Source organism: Gastrolobium bilobum, unplaced genomic scaffold (genome assembly GCF_033153095.1).
Source record: "Gastrolobium bilobum isolate Gb01-03AN ecotype WA unplaced genomic scaffold, APGP_CSIRO_Gbil_v1 utg7653, whole genome shotgun sequence".
NCBI classification, from domain to species: Eukaryota; Viridiplantae; Streptophyta; class Magnoliopsida; order Fabales; family Fabaceae; genus Gastrolobium; species Gastrolobium bilobum.
In genome coordinates this window covers 54,706-75,685 of record NW_026897564.1, presented here as the reverse complement: position 1 = coordinate 75,685, position 20,980 = coordinate 54,706, and the positions used below count along the sequence as shown (strand labels likewise).

The 20,980-nt window shown below is 33.0% G+C and overlaps 2 protein-coding genes and 1 non-coding gene across 4 annotated transcripts; all 3 read right to left on the bottom strand.

The window, feature by feature from the left end:
* Positions 1-1,502: 1,502 nt before the first annotated feature.
* LOC133308163 (small nucleolar RNA SNORD36) lies at positions 1,503-1,595 on the bottom strand. The gene has a single exon (XR_009751134.1). It is a non-coding gene; the product is annotated as a small nucleolar RNA SNORD36 (small nucleolar RNA).
* Positions 1,596-3,375: 1,780 nt separating this feature from the next.
* On the bottom strand, positions 3,376-4,079 carry LOC133308119 (mavicyanin-like). Its single transcript, XM_061508715.1, has 2 exons — positions 3,893-4,079; positions 3,376-3,746 (listed from the first exon to the last, which is right to left on the bottom strand). The coding sequence occupies exons 1-2, from the start codon at positions 4,077-4,079 to the stop codon at positions 3,376-3,378; spliced, it is 558 nt and encodes a 185-aa protein (XP_061364699.1).
* A 3,498-nt stretch (positions 4,080-7,577) lies between these two features.
* On the bottom strand, positions 7,578-15,332 carry LOC133308128 (probable ubiquitin-conjugating enzyme E2 23). Of its 2 annotated transcripts, XR_009751132.1 has the most exons (9): positions 15,210-15,332; positions 12,346-14,397; positions 10,819-10,956; positions 9,888-10,340; positions 9,465-9,531; positions 9,234-9,373; positions 8,751-9,062; positions 7,800-8,128; positions 7,607-7,699 (listed from the first exon to the last, which is right to left on the bottom strand). XR_009751132.1 is itself a non-coding variant. In XM_061508730.1 (8 exons), the coding sequence occupies exons 1-8, from the start codon at positions 15,324-15,326 to the stop codon at positions 7,877-7,879; spliced, it is 3,531 nt and encodes a 1,176-aa protein (XP_061364714.1). In that variant the 5' UTR covers positions 15,327-15,332; the 3' UTR covers positions 7,578-7,876. The 2 variants fall into 2 exon arrangements, 1 of the variants encoding a protein (XP_061364714.1); XM_061508730.1 differs by having other exon boundaries at positions 7,578-8,128.
* Between the last annotated feature and the right edge of the window lie 5,648 nt (positions 15,333-20,980).

Sequence of the window (20,980 nt, the reverse complement as noted above, 5' to 3'; positions counted from 1 at the left end):
TATTTTAGTGTACCAAATAACTTTTTGGTAACATTTCCATAAAACTCATCTTTCTATCATATTCTTGAAAATCGTGATTCTCGGATAAAAAAAAAATTTCCTCCACCAAACGCCCTCTTAGTGATTTTGCAACTTCTACTATTATTTCTGGTGAGTTAATTTTTTTTTAAAAAACTTTAATACACTGGGATCACCAAATTCGGTATTTTTTTTTTTTTAAAAATTTCTTTTTAAGTCCTAAACTTTTTTCCATTTTAGTATAAGGAAACACGAATTCGGGGATCTCAATACATTATACACTGAAGTTTTTCTCGTATGTTTTCGTGGTGAGCACCCACCAAACACATGTATGCGTTGAATGAGTCAAGAGTGTTGCTATATTTCAGTCCATGTTTTGACTAAGTTATTTAAGTGTCCTAGTCTTTAGGAGTTTGTTCTGTTCTGTTACAAACTCAATGGCACAGGAGAAAGAAAAAACAGACCAATAGAAGGGAAATAAATACTTTTATTAACTATCTCACGTAACTACAATTGACATAAGCCAAATATACACTTTAAACTAGCTAAAGATTAGCAATAGAAACAAATCACTTACAATTACACGTCACTAACAAACTCTTAAAGGCTAGGCATTTCGTAGTTTATTAAAAACATGGACTAAAACGTAGCAACAGACTTGAATGATTTCGTTTCCTCTCTCAAAAAAAATTCGCTTTGCTATTACCCGTTTTTTACTTAAAAGTATACATATGAAAACACAACGTTCATATTTACAAAAAAAAAAAAAAAAAAAAACACAACGTTCATAAATAAATAATCAAATCCACATACCTAACTAAAGTCTTCACATAAAAACATCTACAAATCCTGAGGGCCAATATAAATCTACTAATTTCCCCCCTTAAATTTTTATATATAGAAAACAATCCATAAATGATAAATCCTGAAAAAGATAAAAAAAGTAAGCCCCAACTTTGTTGAGAGATGCAGAAAGGGCATAAATTTCTGTCCAAATTTTTTCACTTCAAGTATCTCTAAATATGCTAATGATGCAAAATATAGTTCTGAATTTGCAATTCAGTTTTTTTTTTTTTTTTTTTTTTTAAAAAAACAACAACTGTAGGACTAGTATTCATCCAACATATGGAAGATAAAGCCAGTGTACGAAAAAAGGACACTAGAAAACGATAACATTTGTTTGGCTTTTTTTTTTCTCTTCTTTTTTAAGCAAAGTTTTTGGGATGGGGAATGAACAGATGAATATAGTATAACCAGAGACTGTGACTTGTGAGACTCAATTTGTTAGCTATCTGAAAAACAAGATGTTTCGTGCAGGGCCTTAATCATGAATAGCATAGTAAAAAAATAAAATTATATTCACAAGAAAAATAACAGATATGAAAACTTGGATTGGAGAATAATAGTGTCTCTCGATATAAGAACATAAAACACTTATCAATGTTGAAAAAAGAGAGAGGAGAACTTGGCCATTGAGTGTGATTTGAGCATCAGTTTTAAAAAGCTCGATTTTGGGTAGCTTCATGGAATAACCAATAAGCAATTAATGATAATTTCACTTCATTCATCATCTGCTCAAATGCTCATATTCTCAATCTGGCCAAAATAATATTAATAATATAAAAGATGAAAAGAAAGATGAGAAGGAAAACAAAGAAATTACTGCTGATGAATTTTAGAGTTTAGGAAACCTCATACAGTCCTATTTATTTATAGTATAGTAGTTCAGTATCCCTTAAGATTTGTGATAAAGGTTTTAGCGATAAGATTAGAATCCTATGCTTGTTGTATCACTATCTTATCTTTTAGTTTTTTATACAGTTTGTAAATTGTAACAGACACTAAACAGATAAGAAAAATCTATTTATCTTCATATTATATGTAATTTATTTTAAAGATCTTTAATTCATATAGCTCCTTTTAAATTTTGATTGGCAGCAAGAATTTTTATTTATTAATTGTTTAATTGGTAATTAACTTTCTATTATTAATTTCAACATCATCATTGTGATAAAGGACATAAATTACCCTTTAATGGGTTGAGATAAACTATACCAATTAAAATTTCAAAAGCGATTTCTAAAAAAATTGGTACCTATTATTCAAATGTTTGTTATAATAGGTTCATACAGTCCTATATAGTGGTTCAGTATCCCTTAAGATTTGTGGTAAAAGTTCTAACGATAAGATTAGAATCCTATCCTTGCCGTATCACTTTTTGTTTTACGTTATCTTACTAAACTGATTGATAAGATAAATCTAAGAAAATTCTATTCATCTTCATATTACATGTAGTTTATTTTTTTAATCTTTAGTACACACCGTTCCATTTAAATTTTGATTGGCAGCAAGAATATTTTTTTTTACTAATTGATTCATTGGTAATTAATTTTCTGTTATTAATCTCAACATCATCATTGTGATAAAGGATATGAATTTCCCTTTAATGGGTTGATATAAACTAAAGCAATTAAAAAAAAAAATTGGTACTATTATTCAAAGTTTTGTTATAATAGGATTGCATTCGATGATTTCGTACAAAAATGGCAACCGTGTGGTCTAGGCATAATGTAGGCATAATGTGCTGTTTGGTCATACAAACCCTTAAACATCACAAACTGCTTGCTTCATATCCTATTTTCCCTTTTGCTTTCCACCTCCTTTCCTAAGAACTTTTTATGTTGCTTCTGATTTTGAGCTTATTAGCTATCATTCCACTTTTCTGCTAATATTACAGCATTTTTTCTTTTTTCATTCTCTGCTATTAAGATTGTTTATCCTAAGATCCATCCAATTACCATTTTTTTTCTTAAAGAATACGAACAATAGTTAACGGGAATGTTATATTTATAAAGTTACGCTCTTACAAACTACATTATGTCTTATCGGTAAGACACTTTTGAGTGAAGTTTTACCGATAAGACATAATGTAATTTGTACGTTTGTAAAAAAAAGAAAATTTGTCAATATAACCTTCCTTATTTTAATATTGTATCTTTAATTATTTGTTCATCTTCTTTACTTTTATTTTATATAATTTGTTAATGGTACATTAGTATATGATACTTGGAGATTTTGCAACTTCTAATATTTCTCCTGTAAAAAATTTAATTTTAAACTTATGTAAACTGAACCTATGTAGTACAATTACCGAAGTCCCGAAGTTCAATGTTTGCTAATCTATTGTATGTTTTCAAGGTGAGCACACACCAAACACATAAATGGCTGGGGTAGGAGTCTAAATATATATTTGGAGTGTAGAAGAAGATCCCTTTCTATGAGTTGTGAAAGTATACATGTGCAAACACAATGTGCATAAATAAATAATCAAATCCACATACGTAACCAAAGTCTTCATCAAAAATACAAGTTGAACAATAATAATCCGAAAGGAATAAATTTCCCAATAACTCTCAATCTTTCAGAGATATAACTCGTACAAGAATTATCCGAGGGAGTTTGTACAATTTGTGGGGTAAATGCACCATCGGTGGAATTAGTAGCAGTGGTAACATTGTTGCTATCTTTTACTAGAACTCCAAATCTCATGCCCCCAAGGCAGTGCCCTGCTATGTTGCAAATGAACCAATATCTCTTCACCTCATTTAGTGTCACTTGATCTTCTCCGCTCTCATACTTGGCCAACACTCCACTACTTGCATCACACGATCGGAAAGTGTCCTCTTTTACTTCATACACATTATGTTGCCCTTTCACGTACTTGAAAACTAAACCAAAACAAAAAACAGTATCAATAAAAACAAATAAGCATTCTCTTTTAAAAGACAATAAAATCATAGGAAACTCTTGTATTGGTGAAAACAAAAAAGACATCAAACACAATAATAATCAAGTAAAGATTAAAATGAAGTACCAAGAACATCTCCTAGGCTAAAATTGTATCCCTCTGCCCATGAAGCATAATTTGTTTGGCTACTCCATTCTTCTTGGTCACCAACGGTATAAACACTAGCCATGACACAGTTCAAGAGAAAACTACAGAGCAAAGTAAGAATTGCCAGCAGGAAGGTACAACTTTTGAAGAAACTTGTACCCCCCATCATGATGTCACTGAAAATATAAGATGTAATGGAACAGTGGCTGAAATAAGGGTGTGTTGCCACTTGCCACTTGCCACAGGCTTGCTTGTGTTTGAAGAAGTAGCTAAACTATGAAATTCTAGTTCATCCTATAATTTCTGTCAACATTGGGAAATTTGTCATGATTTTGGTTTATATCATGAATAAGAAAGATTGATATAGACACGCTTGGCATTTAAACTAACTGAAAGATGCCTTTAGCAAAATAAAATACAAAGGGGGCCTAATGGACTCAAAACAAACAAACTTTTACGCTTGAGAGTTGGAAGGAAAGGCTGGCTGAAATGATGTTAACTTCACGCCCAAGATACGTTATCCTTGTGTTTTTCCATTGCTATGCAATGTTTGGTCTTTTCCTTTTTTATTCTTCCTCTTCTTTCCGTTAATAACTTAGTAATCATAATAGATAATTTTGACTTTATTGCCGCATCTAGAATTCTAGACACTAGATATTGCATAAGCACAACTTTACAAAGTTCTTTTTCTTTTGCCAGTGACTTATTGTTTTTTTAACAGCAGTGACTATTGGTCTAAACATAGTATTTCCATTTGCAGTCTGAAGTATAGGTCCAAATATTCAGGGCCGTCTCCTTAAGTCATTTCTGGAGAAAAAAACAAGTGTCATCAATGTTTTCACGGAAAAGGAATAAAATGGTGGTACTTTTGAAGACCCAAAAGGTTCTTAAATAATACAGCTTCCTCATGAACGATGCTTATGTTTGTGGGTTGAAGATGAAATATAAACCCAAATACTATGGCCCGAGAATTTTTGAAATGGTACATATTTCTCCACTAAAAAGAAAAAAATGTAGATTCATATGATTCTAATTTTAGTGAGTTTGATACTGCATTCTCAGTACTATAAATTACCGAAAATTTATCCAAAATACTGATACTGAAATGTTGTCATGACACGAGTCAAATATACATGGTGGACTGGCAACAAGTAATTTTATAAACAAACAACAAATAAAATGACCAACAACTTATTAGGGTGGCATATGAAGCACCGACACTTCAAAAATCCTAGTGTGTCGTGTCTGACACTTCCCGACACTCCAATACTCGTTGCAAAGACTCAAAAAAGGTTCAAAAGTTACGTTGCGTTGCATTTTGAGTTCCAACTATTAGATCGTTAGATTACGATTACGATTTTATTGAGTTTAATATAAACATTTGAGATATATTATGTTTCTTTGCAAAATTGATGGGTATCATAAGTTTAGCTTTATTTTTTTGTTAAATTATTGAATACTAAATATAATATACACTTTTCACCAAAAAAAATATATAATATACACTACATAAATTAAAAATATTATATAATATCAAAACGTGTCCCAATGTGTCGAAATATAACATATTTTAAAATTAATGTGTCGGAGTTTTGTGTCGTATCTCGAGTCCCGTGTCGGTGCAGGTGGATACTGACCAAAAAAATGAAGTTTGATAAGATAAGAAATCAACTTTTTAAAATTTAATAAAATACGAGCACTAGGATAACATATCATCATGGATGCGTATCAATATATTCACTTACCATTTTTTTTAGTAGATTATATTCACTTACTTTTATTTTATCATCAGTGGTTGCTATATGAATTCCATAACAGCAACCTTATATGACCCCAACTATTAGTATTAAAATATAAGCATAAGCAGCCAAAGCTCTTGAAGGCTAAGCATATTTGGTCAATAACTATTTAAAAAGTAATCTTTTTATTTTTCAAAACTCTCAAAAACCTTTTGATTAAAAAAATTTCGGAACCCATAATGAACGAAACACAATAATGCTTTTCCTTATCATCAAATGGCTTTTGTGTTTAAGGTTTACGGCCTGATCCCTAGTCTCAACTTCCCAATTCTCCACCTAGATCCCAACAGGAGATTTCTACCTTCTCAAAAAAAATAAGAGAAACCAAGTGAATAATCCGATTTAGCCCGCCAATTCATGTAGTTTGCCTTTAATTTGTTTAGACTATTTGATTGTGGACGCAAATTTCAAGAGGAACGAAACTCATGATCAGGAGTTTTAGTTCTTAATTCTCACAAGCAGCAGTAACTGAATCACTTGTGAGAAGAGTTTAACCCATTTTAGTTCGCTTTTGATTAGAGCCCATTAAGCCATCCTCGTAGCTTCTAATCCATTTTGACTATTTTGATGTTAAAACTAAAAATACATTTAGCGCTCAAGGAGGAACTCTTACGGCGTGTGTGGAATCTTCAAAGATGACAAGGGAAATTACATCTTGGGATTTTCTAAGAATTGGGGAAAAGGAAATTCAATTTTGGCGGAGCGTTGGGGAATTCTTGTAAGATTGGAGGTAACTTGAGATAGAGGAATTAAACAAGTCCAAGTGGAGAGTAACTCTGAGCTAGCTCAAGACCTTATTGATAAGGGTTGCAATATGCAACATCGGCTTCACTTTAATGCATTGTGTAAGTGACGTCTTCAATAGAGTATGGAGAATTGAGATTTCTCACACTTGTAGAGAGAAGGAAATGACATAGCTGATGCACTTGCCACACATGCTCATCTTTTTGGACGGGAAACACAGATTTTCGCATGACCTCTTGGTTATTGCCGGTAGAAACTGGAATGGGATGCTAGGGGCATTAACCGGCCCCAATTGGTAGTGTCTGGGTAGTTCTGTTCTGTCTTTTATTTTCATTATGTGTCCCAAAAAAATGCATTTAGTTTAAGCTATTTCAATCTCTAATTCATTTTGACAGCTTTAAACAGTTAGTAACCTATTCTTTTTAAAATGACATTCCCTTCAATTTCATCAAACCATGGAGTTTCATAAATCCAAGTTGACCATTAAGGGCAAAGTTGGCTGAGACAATCCACAATCCCATTTCTTTCAGTATATGCATGACATGAAGGAGCCACTATTAGACATAAGAGGGAAACCAAGGATGGGAAGGAGCACAAACCATTTTCTATTAGCCTCGGGGAACAAAGATTGATTCCAAGATAATCTTAGAGCAACTCATTTCAACATTTTTTTATATAGGCCAAGTAGAGCTCCCACATCATGTCCTTCTTGGGTTAAACAGGCAAAAAAAATAAGAAACAAGAAATTAAAAAAATTGATCGAATAGTAGTAAAAAATTGGAATTACTGTTAAACAAAGTGAACGAGACACGGTAAAGCATCGCAATAAGAGAAACTTTACAGCACAGGATTCAGTAACACTGAAAGCCACAACCCACAAGGTCAAAATGCTAATATGAAGCTTATAAGTGAAGATAGGAAAGGGGAGGGAGCAGGGGAAAGAAGCAAGAAGGAAGAAAAAGGTAGTGATTCTTCAATTATATTCAATTCATCATATCCTCACAAACAGAAGGTAATGAATCAATGCAAGACAATCAAACGCTTTCAAATACCTGAGAAAATCCAACCCCGCCTCCCACCCTCCCCCCAGATATAAAAATAAAAATAAAAAATAAAAAATGAAAAAAGTAAATAACATACAAGTTAGTAACCCACATTGCCTCCCCTCTACATCAATCCAGCCCTGCTCCGTCAGTGGTTGCTTTTCTCAGGAGAAATGAATTGGTTCTGTTCCTTCAAGCTCCTAGAAGTGAATTGGTTTTTTAAACAACAGAAATGGAAGGTTTTAATCGTAGAAAATCAAAACACTGACAACACATGAGAACCTTTACACTTGTTGGTACCTTCAAATTTTAAATTTGGGCAGGGTCAGCAAACCCTGTTGTTAGCTTTAAAGAGGTCATGTATCTTTATAACTTTGCTATAATTCTTTCAGATGCTTAAACTCCTCGCAATCAGCTCCAACCACACTTAGTGACAAGAAAAGCTTGGGCACTATCTTGGCTAACATCAACTTGAAACCCACAGAGGTTGAATTCTGACTGCTCTTTTCACTTACAGAGGCATCTCTAGTTAGCGAGCCAATCAAGTAACCTTTCATATATGCATCACAAGCCTTTAGGATGTTATGACCACGACTCCTAAAGTGTTCTTTGATGAGCATTTCAAAATCCTAGAGGAGTATTTATCAGTATGACAACAGTCAAATATACTTTGCACAACTAAAAGAAACAACAGTAGTCTCAACAAAAACACTTAAAAATATTAAATCTAGACGTTAGAATGCAGATATAGCATTGTAGAGACAGTATCACCAAACAAAATTTAACATCTCAGGCTATGCAAAATGTTGCAATTGATAAAACAATCTCATACACTCACTGAAATACCCTTTGTTGCAATCAGGCAATTTGGACTTCTTGATTTTTAACACTGTCATGTAAATTCATCTCTAAAGAAAATAACTTGCTTTATATTATACAAAAGTAAATGGCATTATAGACTGCCGCCAGGAACTGATGATAACCCAATCAAGGTAGAATATTGTTTTGCATGTATACCCTAAATGCTACGTTCCCCCCAAAAAAAGCCTTCTGTTTCTTCTTTGCTAACCCTGCTCCCAACTTTTTTTTTGAGTTTCAATTTTCTACAATGCTAAACGAACTATACTACTGAGTCTAGTGAAACTAAGTATGCATAATGTAATACTGCTTTAACCAATAATGATAGAATAGGAAGGGTGTTCAACCAAATGGATGAGATTAAAACATCTTATAAACATTATTCATAATCACCTTGGGGGGTTTCCGAATAAGATACATCATAGTCTTGCAGTTCAGCAAAAATGTATTCTCATTGTATGATAATGAATTTTTCTCTCCTTCGGCTGTTCCAATCTGCTTATCATACCCAGCTTCATTGAAGTAAGGCTTAGAGTTCAGTACTAACCCTTGCAGTGAAACTAGGACTTGAAGGATGCTCGAAGATTTTGGATCCCATACTTCATTTCCTCTGCCTGTCCATGTATTTAGAAGGCTAAGGCAAACCTTCCCTTCCTCATACAAATTAGGGTTAACACGCCAACCACCAGAATGATAGTATGCCGACTGCATCATTTGAGACCCAGACAAAGAACACAGAAAGACATGAGATATAACCATGTGGACTAAATTTATACAAATTGAATATGTGATTTATATCTAACTATCTTCCTTTTTTTCAGGGGTGGGAACATCATAAATTGGACAGAGGTGCAGCTTCAAAATAATATTCCTTACCGGTGGAACATCAGGGTACTCTGGCGGTAGGTGAAAATCAAAGAAAAAGAGCCCATCTTGGTAAGGGGTCCCATATGGCCCAACAATAACTGCTCTCAAGAGATCCATTCTATCTTCATAAACTCGTACATAGATTTCCTCTGTCAAAATGTTTCAATTGTTTACACTTACTGAAATGTGTGCATAGCACAGTACAAAACTTAGATGGCATCAAATAAATGAATCACTGACCAGGAAGGTTATTCTGCAGTATACTCCAATCTTGTTGCACCTTCTTAAACCATTTTCTGTTGTTACTCTGAAAGTGGATTGAAAATCATTTAGTGATCTTAGCAATGATGTAATAAAGGAAATTACATTTAAAAGACAGAAGCGAACATTTGAATGCATTTGTGTGCTCACCAACGTGTTTGATAATCCGACATGACCAACATAGTTGAACTTTGGTTTAGCTAAATATAAGCACCTAACGTACATTAATACTAATCTGTAATGATCATTTTGTCGATACTCAGGCAAGTGCATGCACATGTGTGTCTTGTTCAAAATTCATCAAAGGAAAATATAGTATATGATAAACATGGGAGTACCCATTCATCCTTTCCTTTCCTTACTTTTTTTCTTCAGATATTAAAAATAAGGCAGCAGCAGTACCTGTCCATTTGCACCAATAAAATAATGGTCTGAAGGATCTTTAGTAATGTCAAAATGTTTCAAACTGCAAGCATCATTGTCGCAACTTGCACCCGCATCTTCGTTCCTCAAGCTACATAGTGTCTCAGATGCTTCCAAAATTTCAGATGCTTCTGGAACAACTTCCTCATTTCTTCCACTCTTATTGTCCGAATTGTCACCATGAATGGCAATGCATTTCTGAGAACTAGACTCATCACTAACTAATGGTGATGTACATTCACTTTCACCTTTCGACTGCAAGTGAACAGGATCTACGTTCCTTTGGCCCCTTGAGAATATTCCAGAGGCGAGTCTGGTGACGAATCGAAATGCTGCTAGGGGAACAGAAAGTGCTGCAGCCCTACCAAAGTCATTCTCTCCACTCTCTTCTGCCTCAGAAGTAATGCTGCTTGATTTTTCCCTCTCAGTATCCTGTGCATCGTAATCTTGCATGATTAAAGAAATGGGCCAATAACTATAACCAAAATCTTTATTTGGTCAATATAATGTCTACCATAAAACAAATGTATTTATCCAAGGGAGAAACTGACCCAAAGGCCTTTTGAAAAGAGGAAAGAATAATTTCTTTCTATTATGACGAGTTTCACAATCACTCGTTCATCAAATATTAGACAACCATTTATATATAGATGCATTGCTAAGTATATGTGCATATAAAGGCAAGTAGAAAAAGCAGAAGGTCAAGACTGTGAAAACAGCCAAAATTTGCAAGTTGCAACATTGGGAACTTTTAGATTTCCAGATCCCAGATTTATTATTAATGAGTGGAAGCAACTTTTCGATATGGATCCTGATATAAGAACCACATGACAGTTTTTTCCTTGGGCTTCGTCTTGGAAACAACCAAGTACAAGGCTAATAACAACAGTACAGGTGAAAAGAAACAAACCTCTCTGGAATCCTCAAGGACTTCCATTTCATCATCATTAACAGTTTCCCAGCTTGCAGCGTCACTTATTTCACTCCCAGCAGCAATTGATTCATCATCATCATCTCGACCAACCACATAGATTGCTTGGGGTCCAACCTGGAAGTAAAGTAAATTATTGACAGTTAAAATGGATAAGCTGTACCACCAGACAGGAACAAGTGCTTAAAAAACATAAACTCCACAAAATTATACCAACCTCAATATTCATTTTGCATCTTAGGGACTGTATACCAAAAGGATAGATTTTAAAGAGTCTAATTCAAACATCAATTAATGTTGTGAAAGGAAAAGATAAAAAGATCCAAAACTCTTAAAGATAATTTGGCACAGAAAAGACCATTCAACTTGCTATCAAAGGGTTTTAGTAACCTCAGTAGCAAAAAGAACATGTCCTCAAGAATTTTTTACAGTCTCTGGCCTTTTAGTATGTGATTTAAGCCTATAGATATCAGACATTAATATAACTTATCCATTACAATGTAGGTGATCTAAAACCTTTCAGCCAAATATGACTATCAAGCTATGGTGGAATCCCAAATCTATAACTCCATCTTAATATTGTCTTCGTGACATAGGCAACAAAGGGACCTGGACTCAATAAGCTTAAGGATCAAATAACTCAATATAAAGTTTACTTGAGACATCAGGGCTCATTATAAAATTCAACAAGCATTTTTTGGAATTTTTATTTATCTAGTCGTTAGAATGTCTTAAAACATTTATTAGTTCTAGTTCTTTGTTTTAGGGTGTTTTGGTATTTTGTTGCTTTCTGCTCAATGCTTATAGGGAGTATATGGTCTTGGGTATCTTGAGGACTTATTATTATTAGGATATATTACGCTGGTAGATAAGAAAACATAGGCCCTAAATTTTGAACTTTCTTGATCCTCAAGTTTGAACGCTACCTATTTCAGTGATGTAGATACCTACAAACTAAGGTATGTAGGTTCTTTTTTTACTCCTTTCTCCTAATAATATTAGTTCAAACTTCTGCATTAAGTTTTGACAACTTTCATATTTAAATCATAATATCATATTGATTCAATTTAAACTTTGCTAGCCCAACAAGCATCCCAAAGCAAAACACTAATCTAATTGTCAAAGTTTCGCAAAAGTGTTCCTGCAATACTCTTCACAGTAACAGAAAGGACCCTTATATGATTGTAAGTAAACTCTATAAAGTTATTGCAACAAAAAAGCACATAGTAGAATATTATAGTCACTGAGATATATAACAGCCTGATTATGTCCTAGTCATGCAAATTTTAGAAACTTGACATTTCCACCAGACATTAACATAATTGAAGCAAATCTTCAGTTTCCATTGGCTGAAATAACATGTAAGGAGATTGCAAGTATAGTGTTGTATCAATGATATACATGTGAAAACTTCATATTAGTAAATATGCAGCATTTATGTTTTATCAACAGAATACGAATAAATAACAGGTAAAAATGAGAAAGTGAATATCCAAATGAACATACCGTTGACACCATCCCATCAGCCCAAGTAACTTCAATATCACCATTCTTAAGGCCAGTTATATTTCCAACCCAAGATAGGTCTGAGAACTCCACACAAGTTTCACCACCAGACACATTTTCTACTTTACTGTTACCTGTTTGGTTATTTGCTTCCTTTTTAATTCCACTTTCTTCATTTTTCTGCTTTGATTTCTCAATGGACTCTCCAACAAAAGCTGTTTCTAAACAAACAGACGCAGGTGACAGCCGAACAACCACATCCCCATAGCAGTAGTCATAATCTGGATGGCCCTCTAGCTCATACACACTTACAACTTCCTCATTGTCGAACTCTCGAGGATCTTCTGCTCTGGCAACTGTTTTTAACCACCTCACACAAGCTGTCCGCTCCTTGGCATTAACACTTTTCACCACCCCAACTCTCCTAGTTTCACAAATATCCTCACCATCATCAGCGGTCTTCTCCACCACGTATTGCTCCGAAACAAATTCATGATCACCAGGATTTTCGATAGGAATTAAACTTGTAGAATCCAGTTCACACTCTATTTTTCCATCCTGCCATGCAACATCAACCCTTGTCCTTGTGTTGGCAATCAAAAGAGCTTTCTCAAAACTTTCCTCTTTCTTTCGAGCCTTCTTTTCTTTCCTGATGACAACTTTCCTTATTTTCTTGCGGTGAAGAGGCCAAACTTCATGCACAGGGTCCTTTGATACAGAGAGAGAACTACCACATGAACTAGAATCACGTGAAGGATTGCTTCTATCATTTCCACAATTCCCTTCCAAAGCATCCACTGGATCAAGGTCCATAGCATTCTTATTCCCATTTGATTCCTCAACTGTAGCTTCTTCTGAGTCACACCCACTTCCTGTCTGATTAGAATCTAATTCATTGTTAATAGAATCATTAAGTTCCAATTTTGATATGCTTTTCTCCGTGGAAACTGAGGATGACAGTGCTGACGAGGGTAAGAGACACCAGTCGCCCAATTGCCAATTTGCATGAGCAAAACAAGACAACAATTTTAAGTTTTTGGGACTCTGCTCCTCAGCTGGGGCAGTAGAAGAATACGGTCCATAACCTGCGGAAGCTATCCAATAAACAAACACTGATCCAACTGTAACCTTAGTGACAGTACCTTCCAACCTATTTGCTTTCCACAAGCCAGACAGCCACCTTGAATTCTTGAAGACTGATGAAGAGCTAGCCCTTACACGTTGCCCTGGGTAATAAGGGAAATGACCATCTTCAAGAATATTCTTAGAAATTGGTTTAAGATTCAATGGATCTGCTTTGGAGACCTTACAAACTGAACCATCATCAAATAAGACAGTTACATTGTCCAAAACATCCTCAATTCTTCCTAGCCAGGGCCCAAGCACCACATAATCCCCAACAGTGAAATCCCTAATACGCTTTAGGTTTTTCGATGAGACCTCTTTTATTATAGATCCATCATGGGACAACAGATCCACACACATATTGACGTCAACGACTACACCCACTTGCCCAGTGGGGTCTGATGCGGAAGCAACAAAATCCCCATGTAAAAATCCACGATCAACAACTTCTACGTCACTGAAATTTTGGGTGGATTCAGATTCGTCCATCCAGAGTACACGCAGCTGGTCAGCCAGAAGAGCACCAGTTTTACAATCCCCAGCAGCACCATTCCTCTCGGAATTTCTGCTAGCATTATTACTGTCATCGCCTTCCTCAACATCACCATCCTCATCCTCACTATCATCCTCATCATCAGTGATGCTGCTATCTGAATCCGAATCCGAATCACCAGCAACTTCTGTCACAATCCCTATCATGCCACTGCTATTATTCTTCACAACATCTTGTCTATAGATATGTCGGATATTACTTTTCTTACAAGAAATACCACCAGGTTCATTAACTTCACTGCTTTCAGTATTTAAACTTGGATTGCTGTTAGCAGACACACTAGCAATATCACCCGGGTTAAAAGAATTACCGGAGCTAGCATTTTCAGCAGGCCCATTGTCTTCAGAGAGTTCTTGACGTCGCTGAACTCCCATCTAAAATCATAATATATCAATGTCATGAGATAGTCATTCTAATTTTGTTATTTACCTTGAATGCAGCAATTGAAACAATAAATAAATTATCAAAGGCAAGCTCTGCCCAAAATAAAATAGTTTTATCGTATCCATAGCTTTATGATTTTCTTAGTTGCCATGGGGAAAAATATGCCCTTTAACTAAATGATAATAAATGGAAATATTCAAAACACATTTGAATAAATTAGTTTCAAAATAACTTTAAGAGCTAAACTTGAAACAAAATGAAAGGAGGAAGAAAAAAAAAAGCCAGATGGCCATCAACTCTCATCTATAAGTTAACAAACAAAAGCCATAGTCATTCTGGATCTGAAATCACATACCAGAATCAAGAATAAACATGTTTTAGCTACCTATCGCAACCCAGTTTGCGAATTCAAATTTGTACGCACACGGTATCATCAATAAACCATTATAGTTCAATCAGACAGCATCGTAATTAACATTATCCGAAAAAAATAATCAAAATTTACATCAAAACACAGATTAATATACCCTAAGGTAGCTCAAACATTTAAAAGAAAAAACAACAGGCAAGTACAGACAATTTGATCGAAAATGAAAAGAAAAAAAGAAAAAGAAAGAACAAATAAAAAACGAATGAGCTAATTTTCAGGTTACATCGAAGCCTCGAAAGGTTAATCCTCTCATAAAACAAATTCGAAAATAGGTAAACAAAGACCGATATTAGCAATAAATAAAAAATTAAAAAAATAAAAAATTAAATCCATAGTTCTTGTTGGAACAAGAGAGCGAGATTCCAGGTATACCTTGCGAAAAAGAAGAACAAGATTGGGTATGAAAATGAAGACGACGACGAAGAAGAGGAAGAAGAAGAATATGCGAAAGAGTCTGCACAGAAGAATGAGTATTTCTTGCAGCTGCATAGGGGCAATTTCGTGATTCCACTTCTGTCCAATTGCTTCTCCTTCTATATCTAGCTAATCTGCTATATGGGTAACCCCATCAGGACCGTTTGTTTTGAAGACTAGATCAAAGATTTAGAGATTTCCTTCTTAATTAAATTAAATTAAGTATTTTCTTTTTATTATTTTAGAAGAAGGGTTCTTTTTTTAAAATTGGGTTGTTACTTTAATTAATGTCTTCATTTTAAGATGGGAATCGAATTTCGGCACGAAAAATAGGAATGGGACTAGAAAAAATAACTATAGACTAATATTGGTAGAAAAAATAACTCGTCAAAGAGGAAGAAAAAAAAAAAAAGACATAATACATTTTGTACCAATGAAAATGCTTTTTCGGGTCGTCCAAGTTTCGGATTTTTGAGAAGTGAGAACTCTTTCAAAAGTAGTCTTTCATCCGAAGATAGTGTCTGATTCTAATAGCTAACGTAAGGTATAAATTGATTTTGGTGAAAGTCATGCTTATTGCTTCATTTGTTGATTGAAGAATAATTCTTTTCCTCTTCAAATGCAATTCTAAATCGGTTTTTTTCTTCTTAATTAACACTTTCTATAATTAAGTTTTCCGTATTGTCACGCAAGGATTTTCTTTTTATTACAAAAAATTAAACATAAATTCTTTAAACTTTGACTTATTTGTAAATTGTCACTACAAAATTTGAAATCGCTTTAATAAATGTTTAAACTATATTAATCATATCAATGGATCATTTTATTCATTTGCTGTCATGTTGCTTGATTGGAAAAGTAAGGTGACAAATTTTTATCTAATTGAAATGTTATATGGGTTTTATAAAAATCATATTGTAGAAAAAATGATTGTGTTATGTTATAGATATTCGTTTTGCGTGTCATAGTTTTTTTTTTTAAAACATGCAGGTCTCACAAAATATTGTGTGTATAGAGAATTTTTTGTGATCATGTTAAATGATGAAGGCAAACAAACCCCTATAAATTATAAAAAGATAATAACAATAACGTCAAGTTAGCAGATTTACCCCCTTGCTCGTAGAATGGAAAGAACACTGTTTTCTATCAATGACATCCTTTTTGAGGCCTTAAATGGATTAAGCCGGTTTACAGGGGCGATGGTTTAGCTTATGTTAGGTCATATTTGACCTATTACAAATAGTTAAATAGAACAGATTCAGACTTTTAAAAAAAAAATATTTAGAAAATAAATCATAGGCTTTTTTTGTATATGTCGAGCGTATAAGCCTACAAGCCGATTTATATTATATTATTTATATTAAATAAAATAAATAAATTATTATTTTAATAATTTTAAATAATAAAGTAATATTATTTTAGTTATTTTTTAATTATTAAATTTTTAATAAGCCTAAGCCAAGACTTTTATTTTTTAAATACAGGTCAAGTCAGATTACTAATCTGGACCTACGCAAGCTAAAAGGCTAGGCCAATTCCAAAGATTTTTTCACAGACCTAACTTATTTAAGTTAAAGCTAAGCCTAACACAGCCTATTTACACCTCTACATCATATTTACACCTCTAGTGCCTCTTTACTTGTGACATTTTTGTAAAGGGGAACGTTTAACTACCTAACTTATTTCCTTTTCTCCTTTTACAATTATGTAATTCTTTTTCACTTTTTAGGTCAACGGATAATTTTTGAAAAAAATATATATTATATATAATTTTAATATATAGGAGAAGGATCCGTTTATAAATTTTTTTTACAAATTACACTAAATATGATCGGACATATACTTTTAATTAGTATATGACCGGTCAAATATAATGTAATTTATAAGAGTTTGTAAAAAAAAATTTTGTAAATATAATCTAGGGATAGGATATTGTGACACACAAATAATGTTACGCACAATGTTACGACCACATCTTAACCGTTGATTTCCGCCAATCAACGGTTTTATCATTTATTGTGAATTAATAATTAATTAATGAGTTTGATTTGAAAAATGATAACCGTTGATTGACGGAAATCAACGGTTAAGATGTGGTCGTAACATTGTGCGTAATATTACTTGTGTGTCACAATATCATATCCCTATAAGTTATTCTTATCTTTAATATGTCACGCGGGGGTGTTTCGGATTTATTCTTATTTTTAATATGTCACGCGGGGGTGTTCAAAAAATCCGAAACATCCAAACTGAATTGTAACCGAACCGCTCCATTTGTAAAAAAACTGGTTTTTCTAAAATTCGTTTTATGTTAAACCACTTTTTATTTTTTAAAGCAATTCGGTAACCGATCCATAAAAACAAACTGGATATCCACATTTTATCCTTTTGATCTTTTTTTACTTAATTTGAAGTTTTGTTTCATCTTTCATTTAGAATCTGAATCTGAAGTATTATTTTAAAAACTGGATATCCACATAATAGTTCAACTCAGACCTCCTCTTCACTCGACGCCACCGCCAAACCCTCCACCGAGTCGTCGTGTCACCTAACTAAGCCATGTTCCGTCAAATCCACCATTTTTATTCCCCTCCGAGATTGTCACGTCACACATTGTTTTTTTACCTTGGTTTTGATGGTTCTTCCATCAGCAAGATGAACTATCTTAGAGAAGCCAGATTACTCAATAGCAACAATCTTTGACAAGTACCTGATGGTGCCGCTTGGAAGCTCGTTGGCAAGGACTTCCACCATTAACTGCCTTCTAACACAACGAACTTCACATGCTCCATTGCATTGCATCACATCAAAAGCCTCATTGTCATACCAAGAATTCAAGAATTTTAATATCAAAATTAAGAACTTTATCCTTATACAGTGTACTTACTGTTTTCTTGTGCCTTTGAAAAGACAAGGATGACATTCGTGTATTCAAATTTGTGTACTTCAATTTCAGGCTCTTACTTTCACGGTTTTCAAGCAAATTAGCTTGTTTTTTATCTTTTCAATTAAGAATATACAAAGACCAGAGGATTTCGGAAGATTAGAATCCAACTTAAAAGAAAGCATTTATTCATTTGAAACTTCAAACGTTCGTTTTTGAGCCCGTTTGGATATGATTTTTTTTTAAGCACTTCTCAAAAAATGTTTGGACGCCTTTTTTTTAAAAAAAATCAGAAGTAATAAAATAAATCAAAAATCTGTTTTTTTTTTAAGCTACAAATATTAGCTTCTAAAAAAATAGAAATTAAAAATCAAATATTTTTTTAAAAATCAACTTTTAAAAAAAATTTAAATAACATTAAAATGCTTCTAAAATAATAATTTCTTTATGATGGGATTGAGCGCAAAGGACCAAACAGTCACACGGTTGAACTGAGGGAGGGGTGTCTGATAGAGGAGATATTTTTTTTACCAGATAAATGCAATTATTAGTAATATGGTAGGAAAGTGAGTTTGATAGAAAAGTTAAAAATAAAGTTGTTTGGTTGGTCAAAATTATACTAGAAAGATTGGGTTAAATTTTGTGAGTCTTTGTTTGGTTAAAGGTGAAATAATGATGAGTAAATATGTTGAAATACCAAAAATAACCCTTGATATTTCAGAGATGTAGACATGTGTACTTAGAAGAAGGTAATATGGTGACCTCCTCGTTCACTTTTTTGCAGTTTAGCTAGTTTTCTAAGAATACCACGTTCAAAGTAGTAAAGTTCTATAATGATTTGCTTTTGATTTTGAACACGTCAAAGGCCGGGGGAAAGAGAAGCATAGCAAAAAAAAATTAATCTTTCTACCAAACAAAGCTATCATGGAATGGCAATTCAAGATAGACGGGAAACCAAACCAAAAACCTGAACCAAACGCCCTCGAATTGAATCTACGTGTGATTCACCAAATCTATTCTCATTTTAAAAAATAAAAATAAAATAAAAACAGAAATAGTATATGAAAAAATAAAAGACCAATGTTCAAAAAAACAATGGAGTGTTCATAGTCTGGATTGGATCAACTTTGAAGTAATAATTATCCAATCTAATCATTTTGATTTGATTATTTAATCATCAATTTGGTTTGAATTTTTTTAAAATTCGATTCAATCCAATTCAATTTTATTCGGTTTGAATTATATTAGTTTTTGATTTTTCAAAAAGACTAAAATTTAAGTCATACAAATCACTAACTATATAAAAAAAAGCAATTTAAAGTTACAAACCACTAGAAAATTTAAGTCTTCAAACTAAAACAAGTCTAAAAACTCGTCAAGAGTTAAAATAGATTACTAAACAATAAAAAAACTAAAACAAGATAATTTGTTATTAATAACATCCAAAATTCCAAGTCTACAAAACAACAAGATTTCAAGTCATCATCTTTCGAAAATAATAAATACATAATACTTTGATTGGATCGGTTTTTACCAACCAAATCGAAAACCGATCCAATTCAATTAAAATATGCGATTTTTTTTCGGTTTTTGATTTTTCTATTTTCGATTAATTCAGTTATCAGTTTTTTGATTCGGTTGATGAACACCCTATAAACAAGTATCGCAACTTAATTCTCTGAAGAATTTCTCTAATCTTGCATTCCGTAAAAAATTAAAAAATTAACGTTACTCTTGACTAAATTAATATTAAAATTCTATGAAAAAATGATAATATTTTAATCTTCTTTACCTCAATCATCTATTCTTCTTCTTTTCCAGTTCTTGTTCCCTTATTATATTTTAATAACTCAACAATAAAAGTCTCTACCAAACAAAAAATGATATATTTACTCATTTAGCTGCACATGTTGCTGGCGAAGGATGTCTCCGACGCCAACAGCATCCAAGGCTTTCCAAGCATTTGTCCATGTTGTTAAAGCAAAGCCAGTGACCCTTAAACTATGTGAAGATTCTAATACCAAACTTCGGACACCCAACCTGCAAGCATGTATATATCACTGTCAAATACTTAGCTTAAATTAAATTAGTAAACATGTGCATTAATACTGCAGCGTTTTACATTTGAAAGACTGATTATACTAGGAACAAGCACAAATATGCTAGGACGTAATAAGAATAAGGATATACAACAATTTTCAAAAAATTATATGACATTATACAACTATATATAGTACAACTCGTAAAATTAATATGAATACAAAAAATACAAATATTAAACAAAAAGAAAGAATTAATTAATATTTTAAAAACAAGTAATTATTTATGTAATTATTGTGAGAGATGTTATACTTATCATCTCTTTTTGTTTTACAATTTCTTATACCATTATTTTCAATATTATAGTTTGATCAAAATCAAATCAATGATTATAAAAAAATTGACATCAAGTAAACCTAGTTGATTTGATTTAGATTTAATAATAATAAGTAGTTATAAAGGATGGTAAGGAAAAAAAATTAGTAATTATAACCTACCTCTATTATAGCAATTTTTTACTTATATTGGTATAAAAATTTAGGAAGATAAAAGTAAAATTTTACAATGTAAAGAATAGAAGTGTGACAGAGTTGCGTGTTTAATATGCATGAGATTCCAATTAGTGAGAGAGACAGTAAAGAGGTACCTGTGAAGTCCCAAGGATGTTGTGAGGCCAGCCCTGTATTTGGCATTCACGAAAGGTCGCTTATTTATTTTTTGCATTTAGCTAAGTAGCATCATTGATTAATTGTGATTGGACCTTGAGTCCTTGATTATATTCTTATATATGCAACTTTACTAAAAA

Coding starts and splice junctions, on each gene's coding strand:
- LOC133308128 (XM_061508730.1), bottom strand. CDS start 15,326: ATGCAGCTGCAAGAAATACTCATTCTTCTGTGCAGACTCTTTCGCATA. Junction 14,398..15,209: donor TTGTTCTTCTTTTTCGCAAG/GTATACCTGGAA, acceptor TTATGATTTTAG/ATGGGAGTTCAGCGACGTCA. Junction 9,063..9,233: donor AGTACCCTGATGTTCCACCG/GTAAGGAATATT, acceptor CAAATGATGCAG/TCGGCATACTATCATTCTGG.
- LOC133308119 (XM_061508715.1), bottom strand. CDS start 4,079: ATGGGGGGTACAAGTTTCTTCAAAAGTTGTACCTTCCTGCTGGCAATT. Junction 3,747..3,892: donor TAGCCTAGGAGATGTTCTTG/GTACTTCATTTT, acceptor GTTTTGGTTTAG/TTTTCAAGTACGTGAAAGGG.